General features: G+C 41.0%; 1 protein-coding gene across 1 annotated transcript in view; it reads right to left on the bottom strand.

Moving 5' to 3' along the window:
• The window catches only part of LOC134533550 (uncharacterized), a 74,013-nt gene that overhangs the window by 17,294 nt on the left and 29,291 nt on the right, over window positions 1–27,428 (bottom strand). The window contains exons 4-5 of the mRNA XM_063371086.1: window positions 18,245–18,338; window positions 653–792 (exon numbers count right to left, since the gene is read on the bottom strand). Coding sequence (XP_063227156.1) covers window positions 653–792; window positions 18,245–18,338 — 234 coding nt within the window. The remainder of the gene's footprint in view (window positions 1–652; window positions 793–18,244; window positions 18,339–27,428) is intronic.

Below are 27,428 nucleotides of genomic sequence, written 5' to 3'. Positions count from 1 at the left end.
AAATGAAACAACGAATGTAAATCCAGGGGTGGCCACGTCTGCACGATTGAATGGTGTGTGAAACCATTTTGTTTTCTCCAGCTAATTGTTGCGCCATGTTGGTTAGACGCCCAAAACTTTCGCTGAAGTGTAGTGTTTGCAGTGCAGAAACAGATTTGAATTACTTTTTTTTTTATGAAAGTTACTTTTTAACGACGGAGATTCTAATATTTCATACTTACTAACCATCATTTGACGTGGTCAAGCACCATTTACGCTATGTTTTGCGCGGGACATAATGGCATGGCGAGGTTACAAAGTGACTTCAACTACGTCACAACATGCCGTCTCCTGAAAATTCCTAACTCCATGTGTAAACTTAACGAAGGTCTCAGGGGAAAAAAAAACAACACAATATTGCGTGGTCGCCATGCGCGTCAAAAGCGAAACTTTGCAGAAAAAGGTACGATAAGGTACCAGAAAATGTGTAAGTTTGTAAGTGCGCCAATATGCAAGCGTGTTAAAGTTCAAACATGCCATCGAGCGCCCCCACTCCTGATCGTTGCTCTCTTTCGTTACGATGAGATGACTTCATCGGCTCGACTTATCCTGAAGGCTGTTGAGAAAGTTTCGCTTCCGGAAAGGTAGGCACTCCGGGCCCGGTTGTACTCACCCGAAAACGAACACGAACCGTGCGAACAGAAGTACCGGAATGCAGAATCTCTTCGGCCGCAGGTACCCGGGTACCAGCTTGTCGCCCGCCACCCGCGCGCTGACCTCTTCCAGACTTTCGTCGGCGAGCAGAGCCTGCACCTGCGCAACGTGCGGCGTCCAAGTGCGGCTCTCCTCGGGGGCATAAGTCAGCGAGCTGCGCCGTGTCTACATCCACCTCCTTCTCCCATCGGGTTGCCAGTCTCACGAGTAACGCACATGGCAATTTTTAAGTAGGAAAATAATTAGCAAAAATTAAATTACAGGTAGGTATTTCCTAATAAAAAAAGGGAACTGGGTGCAATGCCTGTGCTCGTGATGCCACGTAACGAGAGCGTTCGTCAGTCACCGGTAAAATAGCGTTGGTGGTTACATCTTCAACTGTGGAGGAGCGACGAGTACCCCGCGATGTCCATCTAAAGAATTTCCACCCATGAAGCAGTTCCGCCAATGAACCAGTTCCACCCATGAAGAAGTTCTGCCCATGAAGCAGTTCCGCCAATGAAGCAGTCCCACCCATGAAGCAGTTCTGCCCATGAAGAAATTCCGCCCATGAAGCAGTCCCGCCCATGAAGCAGTTCTGCCCATGAAGCAGTTCCGCCCATGAAGCAGTTCCGCCCATGAAGCAGTTCTGCCCATGAAGCAGTTCCGCCCATGAAGCAGTTCCGCCCATGAAGCAGTCACGCCCATGAAGCAGTTCCGCCCATGAAGCAGTCCCGCCCATGAAGCAGTTCTGCCCATGAAGCAGTTCCACCCATGAAGCAGTTCCGCCCATGAAGCAGTCCCGCCCATGAAGAAGTTCTGCCAATGAAGCAGTTTCGCCCATGAAGAAGTTTCGCCCATGAAGCAGTTCCGCCCATGCAGAAGTTCCGCCCGTGAAGCTGTTCCGCCCATGAAGAAGTTCTGCCCATGAAGCAGTTCCGCCCATGAAGCAGTCCCGCCCATGAAGCAGTTTCACCCATGAAGCAGTTCCACCCATGAAGCAGTCCCGCCCATGAAGCAGTTCCGCCCATGAAGAAGTTCCGCCCATGAAGCAGTCCCGCCCATGAAGAAGTTCCGCCAATGAAGCAGTTACACCCATGAAGAAGTTTCGCCCATGAAGAAGTTCTGCCCATGAAGAAGTTCCGCCCGTGAAGCTGTTCCGCCCACGAAGCAGTTCCGCCCATGAAGAAGTTCTGCCCATGAAGCAGTTCCGCCCATGAAGCAGTCCCGCCCAAGAAGCAGTTTCACCCATGAAGCAGTCCCGCCCATGAAGCAGTTCCGCCCATGAAGCAGTCCCGCCCATGAAGCAGTTCCGCCCATGAAGCAGTTCCTCGGCGGTGAGAAGTGTGACTGACGACGAGCTCACACGGACCGAGCGACTGGCTCTTCCCGCAGCCGACGGAGCGCAATGAGCCCGAGTAGTATATAATAGGGCATCCGAGCCCAGGATGCAGGATGTGGAGCCGGGAGCCGGTCTGCCATCTTGGATTGTGACGTCACGGCAGCCATCTTGGATGGTTGTGACCTTGACCTTTGGCCTTGACCTTGACCCCGGCGGCCATTTTGGATCCGCCATCTTGGATCCGCCATTTTGGATGACATCATTGTGTTATCGAACATTCCGGCGATGTGTTTTCCGCCATCTTGGACGATGACGTCGCCTTTGCAATTTCCGTTACGGCCGCCATCTTTAACTTTTTTATTTATTATCCGATTTTAATGAATTTTTTTTTAAAAAATATTAAAAAAATTAAATAATAAAATGTTAATAAATATTTCCAAAACAAACTTTTACGACACGGAGTTCGGAGTCCTCGGTTCGAACCCGGTGAGGGCAAAAAAAATAAAAATGGCGACCGATCCTTCCCCCGTGGTGACTGCTGGCAGACTGACTCCCACCACTTTTTTTTCAAAGCATATATAACATTATCTAGTATGACGTCATGACCGCCATCTTGTCTTCAATGCTGGAAGCCATCATCATCATTGTATCGTCGGCTAGAGTGCGCCGACGCCATGTTAGTTTAATTCTTATCCGCTAGAGTGCAGTAATCATTTATTATTGCTGTGACACCCGCCATCTTGTCATTTGGCTGCCATCTTGGAAATCTGTAATTATTTAGCTAGAAATTCGGGAAAAATTCCAAAATTCATTAAATAAATTGGCAATAAATATACTGATTGATTCGATCGATTCCCGTCCTCGGTTCGATACCCGATCGTTGCAATAATGTTTTAATTTTATGTAAAAAATAATAATTTCAATAAACCATGTTCAACATTCGTAAAGAGACTTTAAATCCTCTACTACCGTCATCCTATCAGACATCAAGACCACCATATTGGAAATGCGAAATTTTAATGCTAGAGATTCGGGAAAAAGTTCAAAATTCATTAACTTAATGTGTAATCTATATACTGATTGATTAGATCGACTTAGGTCCTAGGTTCGATCCCTGGTCGATACAAAACAACTTTAATATTTTAAAAAAGTACCACTAAAGTGACAGGTCTGAGATAATAAAAACACCACAAGTTCTATTAAAAAAACTTTTATTACATGCATACTACACTACTACAAGTACAAAAAAAATACACAGACAAATTACTAAAGTCTTGGTTAAGATTTATTTCCGCATTTAATCTTGTGCTGTTCAAGACACTGTATAGCTGTGTGTCCTGATTTTCGAGGTCGATTAGCGAAATACTTAAAGCACATCTTACACATATAAATCTTATGTTGATGTTTTGTAACCTGGGGTCTCACAAGTCGGGAGAAGTTTTTGATGTAGCAGTAGTGTGCAGAACCGCTTTCATTTGTCACAAGCAACAAATCGAAATGATTTTTTCTTTCTTGTTTGGTTACCCGAATCGGACACACCTTATTATCCTCATTTAGCACATACACATTAACTGAGACTTCAGGGTTATTTTTCTCAAAAACGTTTATCTGATTTAATGGTGGCGGATAGCACAGTCCATCGAACTTGTACTTATTCTCCAAAGCATAATACCTCTTATCAACACGGTTTTGATGACTTCCCTCGACAAATCTTGCCAAAATACTCCATTTAAAACAAAACTGGTCCTTCAAGTTTTGGCAATTGACTACTGCTCTTTTGTTGACTATCGCCTCAGGTAAGGCAATAAATGATGATGTCTGATGGTATGGAAGCATACTATCACTTGATTCGTTTCCTATGCACATAATTTTGTGACTGTTCAGACTGTTACAATGCGAAAAAACCTTATCGCATTTGTCGCACTTATATGTCTCTCGAGAGATTGTCAGAGAGCTACTGCAGGTTATTGATGCACCACAATATTTGCATTGATGCGATGTACGCTCTTCATTAATTGATGTCTGGAATGCAGATGATGAAACGTCAGCTGATGGTGGAACAGCACGTATCGTTGTCTCCTCTGCAGCAGGTATCGGGATCTCCACAGCTGTCGACACCTCAGCCATTGAGCTCTCCGCTGCCGTGGTCTCCTCTGCAAATGGTATCGGGATCTCCGTCTCCATCATCGTTGCTACCATCGAGGTCCCCGCTGCTGTCGGTAAACATTCTATTCCGGTCGACATAGCTAAATCTCACGAAACTTAATGGAGAGAGCACGTCCGTACTGCACCGCGGCCAGAGGTGAACTGCGGGTCCAGTCGTCTGAACCTCGCTTATATACCCGTGGTCTACTGGTATACTACATGAGTCAAAATATTGTCTGTATTTAAAAAAATTTTATTAGGTACCTAAAAATTGTAGAAATAAAAAACACACGAGTTCAAGTTTTACACATTTATTTATAAAGAGTACACAAATACATATTAGGTTAAGGAATCAAGCATTTTCACAAGCAAAGTCTTTAATGCCGCACGAACTGACTCGTCGAAACCGGTTCCAACTGGTTCGTTGACTCCGGTTCCAACTGGTTCGCCGGTCACGCGATCAGGAACACAGGTTTCCAGCTGGTCATCTTTTGCGACGTCGACAACTCCGACAATACATGGTCGGTGACGTCTGTGACCACGTCTACGCCTGGGCTTAGGCTCAGTGATAGTTGGGACAGATTCACTGCCTGAACTGCGACGACGAGACGCACGCCGTTTGGAAGTCTGCGTAGAAGCATCACAGGTCGCAACATGTTGCAACACGTCCATGTTTGGTGTTGCACGTGCAGACGAGGCGACTACCTCAGCGATGCTAGCAGGAAGGATTGTGTGTGGTCTCATGTGATAGACGGCACAGTTTCCAGGTTCTCAACAATCTACCAGCTGCTGAGTCGGTTCGTAGGACACAGGAAAGTGCGCAAACCGCCAATGCTGAGTGCCTCCATCACAGGTTTCTGTATATGTACGTAGATACCCTGAATCCCAGTAGCTGTACTCGACACTGCTGAAGCTAGGTCTTGCGCTCACGTACACGTTAGCAGGATGAAACGTAAACATCTTCTTACAGGTCGAACGTCGACTGAAGGTGCGTACGGATGTACACCATTTATATATGCAGGCTCCTACTAACACTGTGTGTGCCATTTCTGCATTAACTGCGAGTTTGTACAGGCACAGACACGTTCAAACTTGTCACGTGGCTGCACGTCGTATATTGCACTAAGCTTGCGCAGGGAAGGACAGCAGTAGTCGGTCTGTAAGTCTACGATTACAACTGACGCATCACACAACTTGCTCAGCCATTTCTTCTGTTCAGGTCCGGCAACGTAGATTATTTCGTTTTGCAGTAGTAAATCCTCGATAGTGTTTTTCACTTGGTGGTACGGAATCTTTCCTTCGTCCCACTCTAGTCCGTGATAATATTTACATAGCCATTCATTCGACCGTTTACTTTTTTCGTCTAGTAGTTTCCACGGATACGGAGGTCGGAAGCTGCGGGTTCGAGTCTTGTCTCCGGAGGTGACGCTAATTTCCTTGAGCACGAATCCATTTTGACTCTGGTAACCTTGCAGGTTGCAGTACATCTTGTCGCTAGCAATGCTCGGTCGTAACTAACTTATTATCGAAAACGAAACAGTATTTATGTCAGAATTTTCACAAGTTTGTCTCGACATTTGTACGAAGCAAGCCGATCGTGAAGTATCAGACAAAAAGCATAGGTGTTTGGTGGAATATTTCCGCTAGTCGTTATCTCGATCCTACAGTCGATGATGTTTGAATTTATTCGATCATCCTGTTTGGAAACGTCAAACACCATTAACGGAGCCTTGTTCTTGAAACTGTCGGGACTCAGTATCGGTGACTGTCTCTGCCCATAGTAAGCTTGCTGAAACTTGGCATACATTTGATATGCTAGAAGAAATCTTCCACTTTCAAAATCCATGTTCATGTCAATGTACGGATAACTTTCGCTGTTTAAAAATATTTTTACATTGCGTATTTGACAGTTATCGAATACGGAGCGACTTACTCCTGCATTGAGCTGTCTTCCGGTCTGAAGCCCGACGATGATGTATCTTGGTTTTTCCGTAGCGAAGCTGGACTTTACTATCCAATTGATACGCTGACTATGAGGCAAGCCAGGATAAGTTTCCAGGCTCCAGTATCGGAATGGCACATCGAAGTTCTTGCCATTTTCTATATTCTTCAACATCTTGACTCGTTCAACGGTGCTCACTTGGATGTGGGGCAGCATCCACTCGATAGACTGTAGTGTTAGCGAGACATCTTGATGGTTTTCTGCAGCGGCGACAATTGCATTAACGTGCGTGTTGGCTAGAAGCAGTACGAGCTCTTGTTTCGAATTAATGATTATATGCTTGTAGTCCTCAGCGAATCCAAGAAGCATGGACAGAGGAACACAAACTTCGAACTTCCCTTCGGCATAAACCGGAAGCTTATATTCATCCTCGAGAGCCCAACCGACCATCTTTGCAGCAGACAGTTCATTTGGCGTGAGCGAAAGGTAATTTTTCATAGCAGATGTTATGCCTACATCTCTCGTCTGGTCTACCTCGACGCCATTGAGTACATAAGTAATGCGCTCGATTAGGTGAAGAATACCATTGCAGGATATTGACGTTGTTGTCGGGTGCGTACCATCCGCTTTTGTCAGCGTGCCTCTTATACGTAGAAATGACTGCGAAGGTAAAGTACAAATATCTTGGTGCTGTACAGCAATGCGTACTTCCGATGGTAGTGCGTACGGTCCGAGCAGGAAAGGCTGGTACTCGTGCAATTCCATTTTCGTAATGCTGTCATCAAAAATGACCGGATCTTCCACGTTGAGGATTTCGTCTTCCATATTTACACGGCACTTGTCCACTACTGAGAATATACTTTATGTTGTCAGGTGTTAATGCACCGATGTCTGGTAGAGAACTGTTCTTATTCACGGCAATACGATTTCTTTTATAACTGTTCGGTGTTACGAACTTTATGCCCATCGCTTCAAGTGCAGACGTAATGTAATTTCTTCGTCTTGAAAATTCACCAATCGTCCTCGCTGGTCAACGATTATGACGACGACTTCATGTGCGCACTTCACGACGACTGGAACGTAAATTATACTTTGCGGTACTTCGACCAGTTTATATCCTGGCGGGACCATCGGCGAAAACTCGTGCAGCATGTTGCTTAGTCTTCCGTTGAGATACGTTCCACTTGCCAAATTACAGTTTATTCTTATGACATTCACAGGTAAAATGTTTACTGCGCGCGTAGATTCGTACGTTCTTCCCGTATCATAAACCTTTGATTCGAATCCGAGCATCGTACCTATGGTGCCAGGTTTCGTAAAGTCGACATTTTCACTACATGTTAGAATGCTTTTTTGAGTGTTTGGATTTCCACGCAGTTGAAAGTCTACATCCTGTGGTAACATATCCCTGATGTAATTTGCAATGTCATCAATTTCGTAAGAGCCGACAGGTAACTGTATTTCATGAGCGGTCCCATCGCTTTTCAGGAAGCAGATCTTGCAATTTTCCTCGTCAATGTTCGGTATGGCATTATACGTTTGAAAATCTACGAGTCCGATACACCATTCTCCGTCTAAATGCAGAGGCGGGAAATGAACCGCCCGCAGCTCAGATGCGTGACCTGTCAAGGTAAGTGTTATCGACATGACTAATAAATTATCATCACTGCACAACCTTTAAGTATCAATTTCTATTTGTCAACTAATTTTTGTTTGTTAAAAAGCGAAGACACAAGTGACCGCAGTTTGTTTGATTAGGCCTCTGTTCCGTTTCGTAATTGTAAAACAACATCGTGGTCCGGCCCAGGTACTGTCGCAGTTCGGGCGGAGGTCTCAAATTACCGAAACTGTCGTAGTACTCGGCCATTTTTCCAGACTTTATGTACGCCACCCAGTGCGTGCCGCGACCCGCCGATGTGTCTAAATTAATTATGGCGCGTTCGTGCGTTTTTGGCTTGCTGGGCAAAGTGTCTCGCATAAACACACCGCGGAAATTTGGTATTTTAAGTTTTCGAGCGTAATTTATTAAATCTACGTTGGTGAGCGGTCGTTTCGGTAGGGAACTTAGGATTTTTTCATTCGTTTCTTTTTAATGCCACGACCTGTCTTGTGAGGTTGCAAGTACAGTCCTGCGCCGTTTTTTTTTTTTTACCGATGGCAATGGCTTCCATGCTGGCATTGTGTCGCTGTGCTTCTTTTAACTGCTTGCGCTCATTCTTCGAAGTGTTGACTGCCCGCACTATACCGCTCGTTGCACCGATGAGGCCGCCGAGAGCACCCAATGCAGGCAAAAGCAAAGGAAGAAATCCTCCTATAATCTTCTTGTCGAGAGTCTGTAATTTTTGCTTGGCTTTTTGCACGCCTGCACCAGTCTTACGTTTGGTCTTGCGTGAGTTAGTCTTTGACTTGATGGAGCTGGCTCGACGAGCACCCAGTTCTAATTTCGTCTTTGCCTTCATGATTTTAGATACGCCCCACGCTGCGATTTTCTCTCCTAGTCCCGCGTTCGACGATTTGCTTATATCTTCGGCTTCCTGTGTCAATATCTGATCTGCTCTGTGCCTGTATTCCAGATCCTTGCTTAATGAATATGCGATATCGTGCTGCTTGCACTTTTCGTCGAGAGAATTAATGCCCACGTCACCGCGAGCTAACCTTTTCGCTAGTTTAGTCCCGGGGCCGCAAAATCTGTAGCCGGGAATGTGTAGCTCGAATGGTAGATTGTTTATCAGCGAGTTCACGAGTCCTGCACCGATGTGTTTTTTGTTCTTACCTCTTCGAGTCATTACGCACAACTGACCAGAAAGTATGAATGTGTTTGATTTTATACAATTTCTTTAGTACAATGCAGGTCGTCAAGCAAGAAGTGTGTTTGCCCGTGCGCATTACGCAAGACGATGTATTTAGTGCGCGTGAATCACGACATGGCTTACTGTTGCCTTCTGCCGTACGATGCATAATGGCGGGTCCGTCCAACTACGGCAAAACGTGCGTTCTGCTGAGTTTACTGGAGGAGCCAAACGGTCTTCGGTTCGAAAACGTTTACTTGTATTCCAAGTCGTTGCAACAGCCAAAGTACCAGCGCCTAGCTACTGTTTTGCGCTCGGTGGATGGTCTGGAGTATTTTCCATTTAATGATAATGCGGTTGTGGTACCTCCAAGCGAAACAAAAGCCAATTCCGTGTTTGTTTTCGACGATGTAATGTGCGAGAAGCAAGGCATAATAAAAGAGTACTTTTCCATGGGCAGACACGTCAAGGTAGACTGCGTTTACCTGTGTCAGACGTACAGTAGAATACCACAACATCTCCTACGAGACAACGCAAATGTCATAGTACTTTTTCGTATGGACGAACTTAATTTACGTCACGCTTACGACGATCACGTAAACACCGACATGTCGTTTCAGGAATTCAAAGACATGTGCTCATTGTGCTGGAAAGAAGAACACGGGTTCCTAGTCATCGTAAAGGACTGGCCTCTATATAAGGGCAGGTACAGACGAGGTTTCGATCAGTTTATCACCAAACATGAGTCATAGCATTTCGAAATTCGGTCGTAGCAGTCGAGACTTACGTACTGCTCTCAAGTCTCATGACGACGTTATCCGCAAATACATTTCGCTACTGGCTCAAAAAATAGACGGGGTGAAAAAGGAATTACTTGAGTACCTCGTAGCCATAGACCAGCGCGTGGAAGCTTCGGATTCTCGCATTCGCGACATGATCGAAGTTTCGAATGCACAAAGACGGGACGATCTGAGGACTTTTCAAAGTAGTCTGAAAGCATCACTATCTCAATCGTCAACAAATTCAGATTTGGCCAAACACAAGAAAGAAGTTTCTGCGAACGAATAGAAAAGTATAAAAGGAGGTCTTGCAATAAGTTTTCAGCCAGTACAATGTCGGACCTGGCCAGTAACCTTCATCGAGCTATACAGTCTGTTCGCGAAAAATATTTACTTGCTAGACGAACCAGACTTGCACGTGAGATGGAAAATGAGGAGATATTTAAACCAATCACTAGTCGCCTCGACGAACTTAAAAACAAGGAAGAACCAGCCTTCATTGTGAAGACAGAAGTTGAAGATGAAATGCCGACTGTAAAGAAGAGAAAGTATGAACCAGATCGAGAAGAAGAGGACTTAACAAGTACAGAGTCCATGCACAAGAAAAAAATACCGAAAAAGGGACATCAAGTTAATGCAATGGTCCGACCATACCTGATATCGTTTACGAGCCGGAATAATGACACGACCTACGGAGTGTACAGAAAACATAATAAATGGTTCCTCGGTGCTAAAGAAATAGACTTTCTACCAGGAAATATCGTGCGCGTAGCAGAGTTCAAAACGCGCGGGACTCCGGGTCTGTACGAATTGCTGTTTCGCAGGGAGCCTAAAGGATATTCTCACAACGACTTACAAGAGTACAAAAAACTGCTAGAGCTAACCAATGCACATTTTCGCGATAACGATCCAGATAGTGGTGTATATAAAGACGTAGATCATGAAAAAATCGACATTCTCGCTAATCTCTTCAGTGAACTAACAATACATGGCGAAGGTTTAAAAAAGCTAGAAAGTGGTCAGACATTTGACTATGTATATTGGGACGACCCCAATGAATTAGTTGATCGTCTTAGAATTCTACATGCTTCGCTTAGTGTAGGAAACTATTCGCACAAAAACGAAATAGTCTCCATACTTGAAGAACTGAGGGAAGCCGGCTACATACAATGGGTCGAACCGGAATCGCTCGCGAACTTCATGCTCCTGCTAGACGAAAATACCTTCGTCGTAAAGTCGTAGTTCGTGGAATTGACGATTTATTTCAGGCGGACCTTGTTGAGATGATACCGTATTCCCGATTGAATAAAGGTTTCAAGTACATGTTGACAGTCATCGATGTTTATAGCAAGTTCGCTTGGGCTAGACCTGTCAAATCAAAGACTGCAACTGACGTAGCCAAGGCCATGAACAATATTTTGCGTGATGGACGTGTACCGTCGCACCTGCAAACGGACCTCGGGAAAGAATTATACAATGCATCCTTCAAGGCTTTGATGAAGAAGTATGGCATCAAACACTACTCTACATTTAGTAACGTCAAAGCCTCCGTTGTCGAAAGGTTTAACAGAACTTTGCGTTCCAAGATGTGGCGGCAGTTCACGGCTAACGGAAATTACAAGTGGCTTGACATCTTGCCGAAACTAATAAGCGAGTATAATTCCACGGTGCATTCTACCGCGAAAATGAAGCCAAAGGACGTAAAGGACAATCGCCTGCTTCAAACAGTGTTTTCCAACACGAAGAAGAAAGATCCACGAAAGCGTAAAGCTAACGTCGGCGACATTGTGCGAATCTCCAAGCAGAAAGGTATCTTCGAGAAAGGTTTCACTGCAAACTGGAGTCCCGAACTTTTCCGTGTGACACATGTTCGTGAATCAGAGCCTAGGACCTACTACCTCGAAGATTTGGACCACAAACCTATCCGTAGCGGCTTCTATGCCGAAGAGATTCAGCCTACGTTGTATCCCGATACGTACTTGGTGGAGAAGATTATAAAACGAAGAAATGGACTGTCCTACGTCAAGTGGTGGGGCTTTCCACCTCGCTTTAATTCGTGGGTGGCAGATGCAGACGTCGAGAAATCCACAAGGCTTTAGTAATTTGTCTGTGTATTTTTTTTGTACTAGTAGTAGTGTAGTATGTATGTAATAAAAGTTTTTTTAATAGAACTTGTGGTGTTTTTATTATCTCAGACCTGTCACTTTAATGGTACTTTTTTAAAATATTAAAGTTGTTTTGTATCGACCAGGGATCGAACCTTGGACCTAAGTCGATCTAATCAATCAGTATATAGATTACACATTAAGTTAATGAATTTTGAACTTTTTCCCGAATCTCTAGCATTAAAATTACGCATTTCCAATATGGTGGTCTTGATGTCTGATAGGATGACGGTAGTAGAGGATTTAAAGTCTCTTTACGAATGTTGAACATGGTTTATTGAAATTATTATTTTTTACATAAAATTAAAACATTATTGCAACGATCGGGTATCGAACCGAGGACGGGAATCGATCGAATCAATCAGTATATTTATTGCCAATTTATTTAATGAATTTTGGAACTTTTCCCGAATTTCTAGCTAAATAATTACGGATATCCAAGATGGCGGCCAAATGACAAGATGGCGGGTCTCACAGCAATAATAAATTATTACTGCACTCTAGCGGATAAGAATTAAACTAACATGGCGTCGGCACACTCTAGCCGACGATACAATGATGATGATGGCTTCCAGCATTGAAGACAAGATGGCGGTCATGATGTCATACTAGATGATGTTATATATGCTTTGAAAAAAAGTGGCGGGAGTCAGTCTGCCAGCAGTCACCACGGTGGGAAGGATCGGTCGCCATTTTTTTTTTGCCCTCACCGGGTTCGAACCGAGGACTCCGAACTCCGTGTCGTAAAAGTTTGTTTTTGAAATATTTATTAACATTTTATTATTTAATTTTTTTATAATTTATTAAAAAATTTCATTAAAATCGGATAATAAATAAAAAGTTAAAGATGGCGGCCGTAACGGAAATTGCAACGGTGACGTCATCGTCCAAGATGGCGGAAAACACATCGCCGGAATGTTCCAGAACACAATGACGTCATCCAAAATGGCGGATCCAAGATGGCGGATCCAAAATGGCCGCCGGGGTCAAGGTCAAGGCCAAAGGTCAACGTCACAACCATCCAAGATGGCTGCCGTGACGTCACAATCCAAGATGGCAGACCGGCTCCCGGCTCCACATCCTGCATCCTGGGCTCGGATGCCCTATTATATACTACTATAGAGCATCCCACTCTTAGATTGCAGTGTGGAAGTAAATGGGCGCATTCTCTCTCTCTCTAACACACGCCGATTGCCGTTAGCACTGTCCTTGTTTCTTCGTGCATTGTTGCCAAATATCAAACGAAATTTAAAATTTTAGTTTTTGGACCAAGATTTTTTTCATATTGTATAGAATCTAAATACGCATCAGGCAATGCTTATTTTGAATACTTAACAATATTTTAAGTGTCCGAAAAAATTAAAAAAACATAACTTATTCGCTGCGAACTGTTTTGAAGTATTCCGATATGTTTCACATCAAAAAAAGAAAACCTACATGTGTATTTCATTCAGATTTTTTTATTAGTAAATTAATGCCTTAGGACGCCACCGAACAAATGTTAAGACAAAAACTGTACAGGTTTCACTTAAATAATTTTTTTAATATATTGATATTCATTTTCTCACAAACTGACACATCAAAAAGTTGACCCGCGGAAAAAAAATTTTCTATTAAAGATAGATGGGGGACGAAAGCGAGAAAAATGTTCACAATGAATTGAATTAGTTTTTAAAAGCAGCCCCATCTCAATTGCTTCTACAGTTTCCGTGTAAATAGCTGTTAAAGATGTGTCTTATCAGTACAAGAGCGCGCGCTGCCGTCGTAAGAGGAAACAGGGTCGTGTGTTTAGATAAGTGGGGTTCTGTCCTACAAGCAATTTCATAAACATGGCTTCCTTAGTCAACAAAAAATATTATAATCGATTCTTGACCATAATATGTAAAATGTATGAAATAAATACGAAGGAATTCAATAGCGATCATGGTAAAAAATTTTGAATTATTTTTCTATCCTTCTCAACACCAAGCATCTTATCAAACATTGTTTTAGACAAAGTTTTGGAAAATAATTATGATATTATTACAAACAATTTAAACAGATTTGATAAGGTGTCTACTAAGGCAGTTACGTTTTTTTGTCCGGTGAAATTTTTTTTCGAACCCATGCAGTTATGGCTGGTCGTATCAAAAATGTATTTAGAAAACATTTTTCGGCATTAGGTAATCCGAGTTATCATACGTTAAAACGGATTCGATATTATTCATATTATGGGAGTTGTTGCGATTTTTCTGTTTTTCAAAAAATCTTCCCCATTTCGAACCAATTGTTCGGATTTTTCCCATAACTTACTCGACCGAGAATTTCCATTACCGTATTTTATTTGTCATTTTGGACATGACTTGTCCAAAAATACGGCATTTATCGGGCCCATGAAAATGTGATATATATATATATATAATTACATATGGGATTTTTAGAACAGAAAAGAAAACTATAAGAAATTTTCGTCTACAATAGGTAGTTTTTATTTGAAATTTACATAAAAGTGGCATTATTACAAATTTATATGTGTAATAGTATAAAATATTATAAATTACGATATGATTTCTTAAAATGCTTCTTGTTCGATCCAAATTACAAAGACACGCATCTCCTGAAATTCGTAATGTGTTAAGAGATTTGGCAACAGCGCGCGCCATAAGCCGTGTACTGCAATCTAAGAGTGGGACGGGCTATAGCCCGGGATGTTTAAACTGATCCATCGTTGGGGCAAATGCCTCAGCATGCATGGAAGTGAAGTGGTAAAGTATTAAATTGATACTACTTTCATTTCTGTTTCATATCGTCATTAATTGTTTTTTTTTTCCTTTTTACATTATGTGCGTTACTTTTTGTTTTAGTGAAGTTGAACACTAATTCCTTGCTGATGTGTTGTTAGTATTTTTGTTCTAGTATACTCACTTAAGAGGCCACTCCAGTGTTTCAGGGGCACTACGCAACCCGCGTTAACCTCATAAGATTCAATGTTATTTTCATTTTGCTTATAACTAATTAACTAATATAGATTTCGAAATGATGCTTGCTTGATATGTAAGACAACGATGCTCTTATCAACGCCTCTTTCTTCAAAAACGTGCATAAATTATGGTTTTATACTAATCTTTACTAATATGCAGAAGTGTATTGTCTAGGTTTGAACAATAATTTATGCACGTTTTTGAAGAAAGGGGCTTTGATAAGAGCAGCGTTGTCTTACATATCAAACAAGCATCATTTCGAAATCTATATTAGTTAATTAGTTATAAGCAAAATGAAAATAGCATTGAATGTTATGAGGTTAACGCGGGTTGCGTAGTTCCCCTGAAACACTGGAGTGGCCTCTTAAGATGGCATTTTACGACTCGTTCTAGCTTGTGGCTTTCAAGCTATTAAACAAACTACTAATATTAGCATTTATACAGCTATCGCTGTATAACCAGATACAAATATCCAGACAGACTGCAACTTAAAAACAGACACCCATTCCATACGATCATGTTTCCAACACTTCAGCGAATATTTTCAAGCCCTAGATAAAATTATTAAGAAAAAAAGCAGCGTTTTCATCATAAGTGTGGTATAAGAGCGGCCAGGAGTTAAACTGTACTCCATTAAATCTCTGTAATTTTCTACTATCTAAGCTTATGGACGTGCGTTTAGTCTGGTTAAAAAAAATAAACATGCGCGTATTTCAGTAGTCGCCAGGGATGTGTAACACCTAACCTCGGTAACGAGCAAATTCATGTGTTCTCATGTTGCAAATACACTTTTAATACAAAAATCGGATACGAAATTCAACGTAGAACTGTTTAAAGTAATGCCGAGCGTGTCAAACATACGCAAATTGTATATTCAATTACATTTCTTCACTCGAAACACACGTAGTTTCCGCACACGACGCTAGAATTCGTTGTCGGAGCAGCTACGTCGACTATCGAATCATTACAGCTCCGATAAAAGCGAACAAAGACCCATTAATAATACTAGATATCGGATTTGGACTTGATTTTCGACAAGGAAAAATACTTCCCATATTGTTAAAATTCATTAAACCGTAAATACTATGAAGTTTCCCTTTGGCTTTGTGAACTTTGGTTCGCGCAATCCCCCACAGATGGCAGCACTGTGGTTTACCTCATTTCCATTCCACGCGACTTCCGTTCCATTTACGAAATTACTCCCACCAATTGCCGTATACCGAGAGTTAAGTTGTTACATCAAAATGATGACAAATTGTCTTTTGTTTGGTAGGGTTTTGCGTGTCGGACATGCACAGAGGCCAAAGGTAACGAGGCCTCGAAGGTTATAGTGGGTTCCGAACCACTTGATTGCTAACTCAGTACTCATGGGTGTGATTCATGCCGGGTGGTTGGTGTTGAGCCCACGACCCTCGCTACACGAGAGTGGCGCCTTAAGACTCAAGGCCACCGAGAAACCGACATCAATACAATATGCGGAGATAGCACTCAATGTGTACTTATGTACCATGCACTGAGATTTACGTTGTGAGCAATGCAAAGCAGATTGAAAGATAAAACGGTCTGATATTTAAATCATCTCTACTTGGTAACTGCGTTTTTTTGTAGAAATTAAACTGTTTAATTAAAAATAAATCGCTGACAAAGCAACTTAATGATATCATGAAATGCCCTGCAAGAGGATTGCGATAGCTTTTGTGCATTCCATACTAACGTAAAAAATTTAGCAAATCATCCTTCGGAAAAAAAATGAATCTAAATTCGCGAGATTCTACTCAAACCCAGCATTCGCTTATCAAATCAGGGAAATTAGCATGCTTTATAATTTTCACTAAAAATGAATTGTTTGAACCTATTAATCTCCGAAATAGATATCTCTTTCATCAGGCAGAAGCAAGCCTAATGTTTAACATGCAGAAGCTACTGGTGACTATTACATACACTGCCAGAATATTTACAAAAATTCTGCTACTTCTATATCGTAAGAGCTTAAAAATATATAATGCTGTAAAATATAATTTATTTTTTAATCAAATAAACAAAAAGTTAAATAAAAAGGAATACTTTTGTTGTAGTTTTTAGTGAGGATATTTAGTACACAGTTAAATGGTTTGTTTATTATAGAATGATAGTTTATTTTTATTGACAAATAAATACTCGAACGCAAGTCAGTACTTTATATTTTTAACGTGAGAAGTTTTTATTCCAAAATAAGTTATTTATTAAATATATCTAATTTTGGGACGTAATATTATCATCTTGAGTTATTTTATTTTTCACGGTGTTTATTTCTCCCCCCCCCCCCATTTTTTTTATAATATATGGAATTTATGCGTTTTTTTTTTTAATGTTGGCCTTGATCAGTTATTGGGTTTGAAAAGTTTAAATATCATCGTCTACACTACATCTCTCTAGTATGAACATTTTTAAAATCAACATTTGAAAAGAAAAAAACAAATATCTTTACTGTAAATAAATTATCGCATTAATTTCGTTGTAGCCAACACGCATTCAAGTTGGAAATGCGTCAAGATAAGAGTTCCATTATTTAGCACCTTAATCAGGAGACGGTTGCATTTAGCTTCATACATATAAAAATTCTAATATGCTGTGTTCGAATTTTGTATAGAATAAAGTATGATGTGATTCGGAATTTAGTTTTTTTTTTTTGTGTTTTGTATCCACCGAAACCAACAATTCGCCAATGAAATATAAAAGCAACAATTCACTATGTTTGTTTGTAATAGAAGTGATATTGACTTAACGCGTGGTATCAACTTACTTTGTGATCAAAATAAATTTTGGAAATGGCAATTAGCTACTATATTTTGTTATTTAAGTATCATTTTATAATCATTTCAAAAAAATAATATTGGCCAAATAAAATATTTTAGTTACGTTAAATATTCAAACATTTTAGATAATATGGTTTGCAAATGAAACGAGAGGAATTTATTTTTGAAATTCTTTAAATTCGTATGTAATAAGTCTAGATTTAAAAAAAACTCTTATGTTGTTACGAGTTCACTTTTCTATCACCAACTGACCAACTCTCTAACACAGTGGCCGTTGCGCGTTATGTAAGTTCATGGATACATTGCAATAGGCTTTCGTCACTGTTAATTTTGATATCCATTCAACTGGAATAGATCTTAAGCATTTATCCCAAATATAATCATTTGAACGCAAACAATTGCTCATAAAGTTCATCAACAGACAGTAATAAAAAACTATTCTTTGAAATCAAAATACCAACATGAAAAAATATCAAACTGTAGTTCAACAAACCGGCATTTCAATACTTAGCAGGAGCCTTTGAAGATATTACCAAAACATAACTATTTCAAATACATGAAAGATTGAGACATTATTATATTATAAGCCAAGAAGGAAAATCACCATGACCTTTCAAATATGTAAGCGCAGCATACGCGTTAGCTTGACACTGACCGGAAACTGTTCCTTGTCCTTCTTGGTGTTCATTGCGAACATAATGCGCAATGATTCCAAGGCTTCTTCAGTCTTGCCTTTAGAAAACAGGAATCTGAAATCATGGACACGAAGGTATGTATTACAGTCTTCAGTAATGCAGTTGCCTATCTTTGTTGATTTTGTTGCCGACGCATGCGAATCGTAACAAAATTTAAGAATGGAATACGCTATCAGATGTTTGAAAAACCTTGATTGCAAAAGCAAAAGAAATCTCACTGTGGCTGAAGTAAAACACGTGGACTGGCAAAAAAAAAAATCCTAAAGGTTAAACAAACGTTCGACAATGCACAGGCCCTAGTTCAGTTATTAGCAACCTTACAAGAAGAGAGTACACAGTTATCCAACGAATTAACCGTTACTTCTGAAACCAGTAGACGGCTGATTTGCAAAACTGATCTCCCTATAGTTGTGCGCCTGAGCATTGAGAAACCGGACTTAATAGCTATCCATCTCTAAATAAGCTGAATCCAATGCCATTAAAAGTCAAGAAATACTTTTCAACCGGATAAAAATTTAGAAGGGTGGTCAGACACAAAATTTAAAGTAAGAAAAAATTTCAAAATTTAAACACAGTAATACTCACATGAATGCGCATCCCACACGCCAGTACAGAAATATCAAACTGGTTTAAATAAATTAAAGTTTTCAATTTACGTGTTGATTCCTCAGAAGCTGGCTGGCAAACAGTAGTTAATCAGATAAAGTCCTCCTGCAAATGCGCGAGGGGTGAATGCGCCGCTAGGCAGCACAGCCAGGGGGAAAGTACACATAATACCATGATAGTAGTATAGGATAGCCGGTGCGGGGACACGGGTTCTGGGTGTGGTGCCGGTGCCGGTGTCCGCCATATTGGATTGTGACGTCACGGCGGCCATCTTGGATGAGTGTAACGGGACACAGTGTAACGGGACAAGTTTGACCTTGACCTTTGACCCTCAAAATTTTCCAAATTGGGCAAAAATTGCCCAAAATTCCTCAAAATTTCCATTTCTGTGGAAAAAAATTCCGCCAAAAAATCTCAAAAAATTCCACAATTCAAAAATTCCCGTTTTCGAGAGAAAAATTCCCGTTTCGAGGGAAAATTTCCCGTTTTTAGTCCTTAAAAATCCCAGTGGCTAGAAATGTCCATATGTAGGCTTAAGCATCCATGTCTACAGCCTACGATAAGCCTCTGACGTCATCATGGATTATGACGTCACCGTTGCATTTTCCGTTACGGTCGCCATCTTTAACTTTTTTATTTATTATCCGATTTTAATGAAAAAATTTTTAAAAATTATAAAAAAATTCATTTAATAAAATTTTAATAAAAAATATTTAAAAATTGTACTTTTACGACACGGAGTTCGGAGTCCTCGGTTCGAACCTGGCGAGGGCAAAAAAAAAATGGTGACCGATCCTTCCCTCGTGGTGGGTGCTGGCAGACTGACTCCCACCACTTTTTTTCAAAGCATATATAACATCATCTAGTATGACGTCATGACCGCCATCTTGTCTGCGATGCTGGAAGCCATCATCATTGTATCGTCGGCTATAGTGCACCGACGCCATGTTAGTTTAATTCTTACCCGCTAGAGTGCAGTAATCATTTATTATTGCTGTGACACCCGCCATCTTGAAATTTGGCCGCCATCTTGAAAATCCGTAATTATTTAGCTAGAAATTCGGGAAAAGTTCCAAAATTCATTAAATAAATCACTCATTAATTTACATATTGATTCGATGGATTCCTGTCCTTGGTTCGACCCTCGATCGTTACAATAATGTTTAATTTTATGAGAAAAAAAATAATAACTTCAATAAACCATGTTCAACATATTTAAAGAGACTTTAAATCCTCTACTACCATCATCCTATCAGACATCAAGACAACCATATTGGAAATTCGTAATTTTAATGCTAGAGATTCGGGAAAAAGTTAAAAATTCATTAAATAAATTTGTAATCTATATACTGATTGATTAGATCGAATAAGGTCCTTGGTTCGATCCCTGACCGATACAAAACAACTTTAATTTTAAAAAATACCACAATTGCGACAGGTTTGAGAAAATAAAAACACCGCAAGTTCTTTTAAAAAATTTTATTACATAAATTCAATACACTACTACAAGTACAAAAAAACACTGACAAATTACTAAAGCCTTTTTGGATTCCTCGGTTCAAACAGTCTTCTTATTGTACGGACTAAGCCTTTTACATGACTTTAAATGTCTATTCGATCCGTTCATCACCACAACCAGAGACGGATGGAAGTTCATATCACTTATATAGTTTCATTAGACGGTACAACACATGAGTCAAATCAATAACCATGTTCATTATACGTCTCGGAGCATTTTTTATAATGACGATGTAAGCTATCGAGACGTGAAATTAGTTTATTGCACTTATTGCACTGAAATTGTATTCTTTGAACATTATTAGAACAACCGCTTCTTTCATGTCTGCGAGCATTTGAGGTGATAGTAAATGATGCACCACAGTATTTGCACTGATGCGAAGTACGCTCTTCATTAATTGAAGTATTCAATGCTGACGAAACTTCAGATGATGGTGGATCAGCACATATCGAAGTCTCCTCCAGTGTTGTCGGAGGCGTTGTCAACGGGATCTGCTCCAAAATCGTCGGCGCTGACGTCATGGTTCCCGTAGTCGATGGTGCATCCTCCATCGAGTTCGACGTTAAAGTCGGTAAAGATGCCATCGAAGTCTCAAGAACAGGCAATTACACGACTTATTCACCAGAAGAAACAAACTAGGTGATCCGTACACCATCGACGGCAGTAACAAACTGAGCGTCCTGCTGTCTAGGACCCGCTTATATACATGCACCGGCTGGAATAATACGCTAGTCAAATCAAGAACAATTTATTATAATACTAGAGTCAAAACATAATTAAAAAAATAGAAGCACCATCAACAAAAAAAAAAGGAAGCACATTTAAAAGCACCATCATCAAAAAGGAAGCACATTTGGAAGCACCATCATCAAAAAGGCAGCACATTTGGAAGTACCGTCAACGAAAAGACAGCCCATTTGGAAGCACCGACAACGATAAGACAGCACATTTGGAAACACCGACAACGAAAAGGCTGCACCATCATCAAAAAGGAAGCACATTTGATAGCACCGACAACGAAAAGGCAGCACATTTGGAAGTACCGTCAACGAAAAGACAGCCCATTTGGAAGCACCGACAACGATAAGACAGCACATTTGGAAACACCGACAACGAAAAGGCAGCACCATCATCGAAAAGGCAGCACATTTGTCATTAGCACCAATATTCATCGGCTCCAATATTCAATGGCTCCATTATTCATTGGTTCCATCAGTCTATTGATGCCATCAGTCTAGTGACTCCATCAGTCATTGGCTCCTACAGTCATAGGCTCCAACTGTCTTTTGTATCATCAAATCCAAATATATTCGGCTAGAATTCTACGTGTCTAAGAGACTATGAGGCCACAAGGCTACGAGTCTTAAAAAATCTAGCTGGTTAAGAGTTATTCATGACCGCGAGACTGCATGACTAAACGAACGCATGGCTACGAAACTACAGTTCTATGAAGCTACATGGATACAAGTCTACTCGGCTCCAACACGCAATGTACACACAGTACACACAGGAAACGGAACGTACACACAGTACACACAGGAAACGGAACGTACACACAGTACACACAGGAAACGGAACGTACACACAGTACACACAGGAAACTGAACGTACACACAGTACACACAGGAAACGGAACGTACACAAAGTACACACACAGGAAACGGAACGTACACACAGTACACACACAGGAAACTGAACGTACACACAGTACACACACAGGAAACGGAACGTACACACAGTACACACACAGGAAACTGAACGTACACACAGTACACACACAGGAAACGGAACGTACACACAGTACACACAGGAAACGGAACGTTCACACAGTACACACAGGAAACGGAACGTACACACAGTACACACAGGAAACGGAACGTACACACAGTACACACAGGAAACGGAACGTACACACAGTACACACAGGAAACAAAACGTACACACAGTACACACAGGAAACGAAACGTATACACACAGTACACACAGAAAACGGAACGTACACACAGTACACACAGGAAACAGAACGTACACACAGGAAACGAAACGTACACACAGTACACACAGGAAACGGAACGTACACACAGTACACACAGGAAACGGAATGATCACACATACATTAGCGGAAACACACAGGCTTAGTTGGAAATCAGAATACAAGAAATAAAAACATTAAATTTTTACTTTCAATATTTAATTACTTCTCAACATTACACAAATACAAGTAAAGGAAGCCATTATTGTATGTAGCCAGCTTTCCTCAGTTCCTTGAGTATGAAGGATATTTCTTTGATGCACGAATAGTTTCCTGCACAAAGCGAGCCATGTAGAAGTCTTAGCCGGTCAACCAATATGTTTGGATCTTTCCATGATGTGTAATCAATCTCTTCTACCACCATCTTACTTGCTTGTTTATTATAAATACTGTTAGTATCACAATCGTCCCAGTGATCATAATAAGCATTATCAGATTTATTTATTATAACACGACGTTTCCATCGTTTCGGTCTCAGGACATCGCCACATTCTTCGATCTTGTCAGCTCTAGGTGCTTCATCACAGTCTATGCCTTTGTCAACAGCCTCAGAGTCACTGTAACAATCACTGTAGAAGACATCCTCTTCACCCAGATTACCGTATGAATTCGCTATCGATGATGTCGAAGTGTCTTCATCGTCTTCATGCTTCCTTTTTAGGAGTCCATCATTTTTACAAAGAATGGAGGATCTACTGAATATAGGCTTGAATGTATTCTCACTTTTCACGGTGTTGATACTTCCATTAGTTTCAGTCTTCCCGAAGCCATTAGCATCCTTCAATTTATGTTCTTCCTCACGATCGGGTGAGCTAATACCATCACGCTCAGGACAAGGAAAATTATTGTCGTAATGCAGATCACTCTTCTTTAGTCTAGTGGATCCATCGGTGTCCTCTATGCCGTAAGTAGTCTTGACTTTACATGTTCTACCATGTCTTTTTAAGCTGTCAATTCGTGTTAACAACCTGCTACAACGATTACAGCTTAACATGTTGCGTAGTGGGTTTCTAGCACAATCATTCTTCTCATGACGTCTAGCATTCCTTCTCATGGCAAAATCCTTGCCACAGTATCTACAGCGGCTTCCTTCCGATTCAGCTGCAGATATCAAACCACGATCCATGGTAGCTTCTGTGACTAATGTTAGATACAAACTGTCAGTTTTCTCCAATTGGAACCATTTCTTAAATAGAGTTTTTGAAATATTTCATCAGCGAGAGTTAAGTTATCTAATGCAAAGCAAATTGATGCAAGTAGTTCTGGCTGTCGTCAACAGATGTCGCCACGTGTTGCTTGCAGGTAAATAATATCTATTTCATTAATGTGGGATGCGGAACGCTCACTATCGATCGCAAAGGGAGGTTGGCTTCGATAGTATCCAAGGAGAAAAAAGTTCGTCCTTCCTGCTAGTGCTTCTCAGATTTCTCACGGTCCGCCATCTTGGATTGCGACGTCACGGCGGCCATCTTGGATGGGTGTGACCTTGACCTTTGACCGAAACCGCAGGAGTGATCGCAATAACACGGAGAAAACCATCATAATATTGGCAAGAATATTCAGGAGCACACGGAGAAAACCGCCACAAGTTTTCTTTAATATCATTAAATACAAAAAAAATAATAAAAAATTAAAAATAAAAACGAAAAAAAAATTCAAACATTCTGGCTTGTACTAGAACTCTATCTTTGCTCAACAATGAGAAGTTCACAAGATAGCAGAATGTTTGAATTTTTTTTTCGTTTTTATTTTTAATTTTTTATTATTTTTTTTTGTATTTAATGATATTAAAGAAAACTTGTGGCGGTTTTCTCCGTGTGCTCCTGAATATTCTTGCCAATATTATGATGGTTTTCTCCGTGTTCTTGCGATCACTCCTGCGGTTTCGGTCAAAGGTCAAGGTCACACCCATCCAAGATGGCCGCCGTGACGTCGCAATCCAAGATGGCGGACCGTGAGAAATCTGAGAAGCACTAGCAGGAAGGACGAACTTTTTTCTCCTTGGATACTATCGAAGCCAACCTCCCTTTGCGATCGAAAGTGAGCGTTCCGCATCCCACATTAATGAAATAGATATTATTTACCTGCAAGCAACACGTGGCGACATCTGTTGACGACAGCCAGAACTACTTGCATCAATTTGCTTTGCATTAGATAACTTAACTCTCGCTGATGAAATATTTCAAAAACTCTATTTAAGAAATGGTTCCAATTGGAGAAAACTGACAGTTTGTATCTAACATTAGTCACAGAAGCTACCATGGATCGTGGTTTGATATCTGCAGCTGAATCGGAAGGAAGCCGCTGTAGATACTGTGGCAAGGATTTTGCCATGAGAAGGAATGCTAGACGTCATGAGAAGAATGATTGTGCTAGAAACCCACTACGCAACATGTTAAGCTGTAATCGTTGTAGCAGGTTGTTAACACGAATTGACAGCTTAAAAAGACATGGTAGAACATGTAAAGTCAAGACTACTTACGGCATAGAGGACACCGATGGATCCACTAGACTAAAGAAGAGTGATCTGCATTACGACAATAATTTTCCTTGTCCTGAGCGTGATGGTATTAGCTCACCCGATCGTGAGGAAGAACATAAATTGAAGGATGCTAATGGCTTCGGGAAGACTGAAACTAATGGAAGTATCAACACCGTGAAAAGTGAGAATACATTCAAGCCTATATTCAGTAGATCCTCCATTCTTTGTAAAAATGATGGACTCCTAAAAAGGAAGCATGAAGACGATGAAGACACTTCGACATCATCGATAGCGAATTCATACGGTAATCTGGGTGAAGAGGATGTCTTCTACAGTGATTGTTACAGTGACTCTGAGGCTGTTGACAAAGGCATAGACTGTGATGAAGCACCTAGAGCTGACAAGATCGAAGAATGTGGCGATGTCCTGAGACCGAAACGATGGAAACGTCGTGTTATAATAAATAAATCTGATAATGCTTATTATGATCACTGGGACGATTGTGATACTAACAGTATTTATAATAAACAAGCAAGTAAGATGGTGGTAGAAGAGATTGATTACACATCATGGAAAGATCCAAACATATTGGTTGACCGGCTAAGACTTCTACATGGCTCGCTTTGTGCAGGAAACTATTCGTGCATCAAAGAAATATCCTTCATACTCAAGGAACTGAGGAAAGCTGGCTACATACAATAATGGCTTCCTTTACTTGTATTTGTGTAATGTTGAGAAGTAATTAAATATTGAAAGTAAAAATTTAATGTTTTTATTTCTTGTATTCTGATTTCCAACTAAGCCTGTGTGTTTCCGCTAATGTATGTGTGATCATTCCGTTTCCTGTGTGTACTGTGTGTACGTTCCGTTTCCTGTGTGTACTGTGTGTACGTTTCGTTTCCTGTGTGTACGTTCTGTTTCCTGTGTGTACTGTGTGTACGTTCCGTTTTCTGTGTGTACTGTGTGTATACGTTTCGTTTCCTGTGTGTACTGTGTGTACGTTTTGTTTCCTGTGTGTACTGTGTGTACGTTCCGTTTCCTGTGTGTACTGTGTGTACGTTCCGTTTCCTGTGTGTACTGTGTGTACGTTCCGTTTCCTGTGTGTGTACTGTGTGTACGTTCCGTTTCCTGTGTGTGTACTGTGTGTACGTTCAGTTTCCTGTGTGTGTACTGTGTGTACGTTCCGTTTCCTGTGTGTGTACTTTGTGTACGTTCCGTTTCCTGTGTGTACTGTGTGTACGTTCAGTTTCCTGTGTGTACTGTGTGTACGTTCCGTTTCCTGTGTGTACTGTGTGTACGTTCCGTTTCCTGTGTGTACTGTCTGTACGTTCCGTTTCCTGTGTGTACTGTGTGTACATTGCGTGTTGGAGCCGAGTAGACTTGTATCCATGTAGCTTCATAGAACTGTAGTTTCGTAGCCATGCGTTCGTTTAGTCATGCAGTCTCGCGGTCATGAATAACTCTTAACCAGCTAGATTTTTTAAGACTCGTAGCCTTGTGGCCTCATAGTCTCTTAGACACGTAGAATTCTAGCCGAATATATTTGGATTTGATGATACAAAAGACAGTTGGAGCCTATGACTGTAGGAGCCAATGACTGATGGAGTCACTAGACTGATGGCATCAATAGACTGATGGAACCAATGAATAATGGAGCCATTGAATATTGGAGCCGATGAATATTGGTGCTAATGACAAATGTGCTGCCTTTTCGATGATGGTGCTGCCTTTTCGTTGTCGGTGTTTCCAAATGTGCTGTCTTATCGTTGTCGGTGCTTCCAAATGGGCTGTCTTTTCGTTGACGGTACTTCCAAATGTGCTGCCTTTTCGTTGTCGGTGCTATCAAATGTGCTTCCTTTTTGATGATGGTGCAGCCTTTTCGTTGTTGGTGCTTCCAAATGTGCTGCCTTTTTGATGATGGTGCTTCCAAATGTGCTTCCTTTTTGATGATGGTGCTTTTAAATGTGCTTCCTTTTTTTTTGTTGATGGTGCTTCTATTTTTTTAATTATGTTTTGACTCTAGTATTATAATAAATTGTTCTTGATTTGACTAGCGTATTATTCCAGCCGGTGCATGTATATAAGCGGGTCCTAGACAGCAGGACGCTCAGTTTGTTACTGCCGTCGATGGTGTACGGATCACCTAGTTTGTTTCTTCTGGTGAATAAGTCGTGTAATTGCCTGTTCTTGAGACTTCGATGGCATCTTTACCGACTTTAACGTCGAACTCGATGGAGGATGCACCATCGACTACGGGAACCATGACGTCAGCGCCGACGATTTTGGAGCAGATCCCGTTGACAACGCCTCCGACAACACTGGAGGAGACTTCGATATGTGCTGATCCACCATCATCTGAAGTTTCGTCAGCATTGAATACTTCAATTAATGAAGAGCGTACTTCGCATCAGTGCAAATACTGTGGTGCATCATTTACTATCACCTCAAATGCTCGCAGACATGAAAGAAGCGGTTGTTCTAATAATGTTCAAAGAATACAATTTC

Source organism: Bacillus rossius, chromosome 6 (assembly GCF_032445375.1).
Source record: "Bacillus rossius redtenbacheri isolate Brsri chromosome 6, Brsri_v3, whole genome shotgun sequence".
NCBI classification, from domain to species: domain Eukaryota; kingdom Metazoa; phylum Arthropoda; class Insecta; order Phasmatodea; family Bacillidae; genus Bacillus; species Bacillus rossius.
This window is presented reverse-complemented; position numbering and strand designations above follow the sequence as displayed.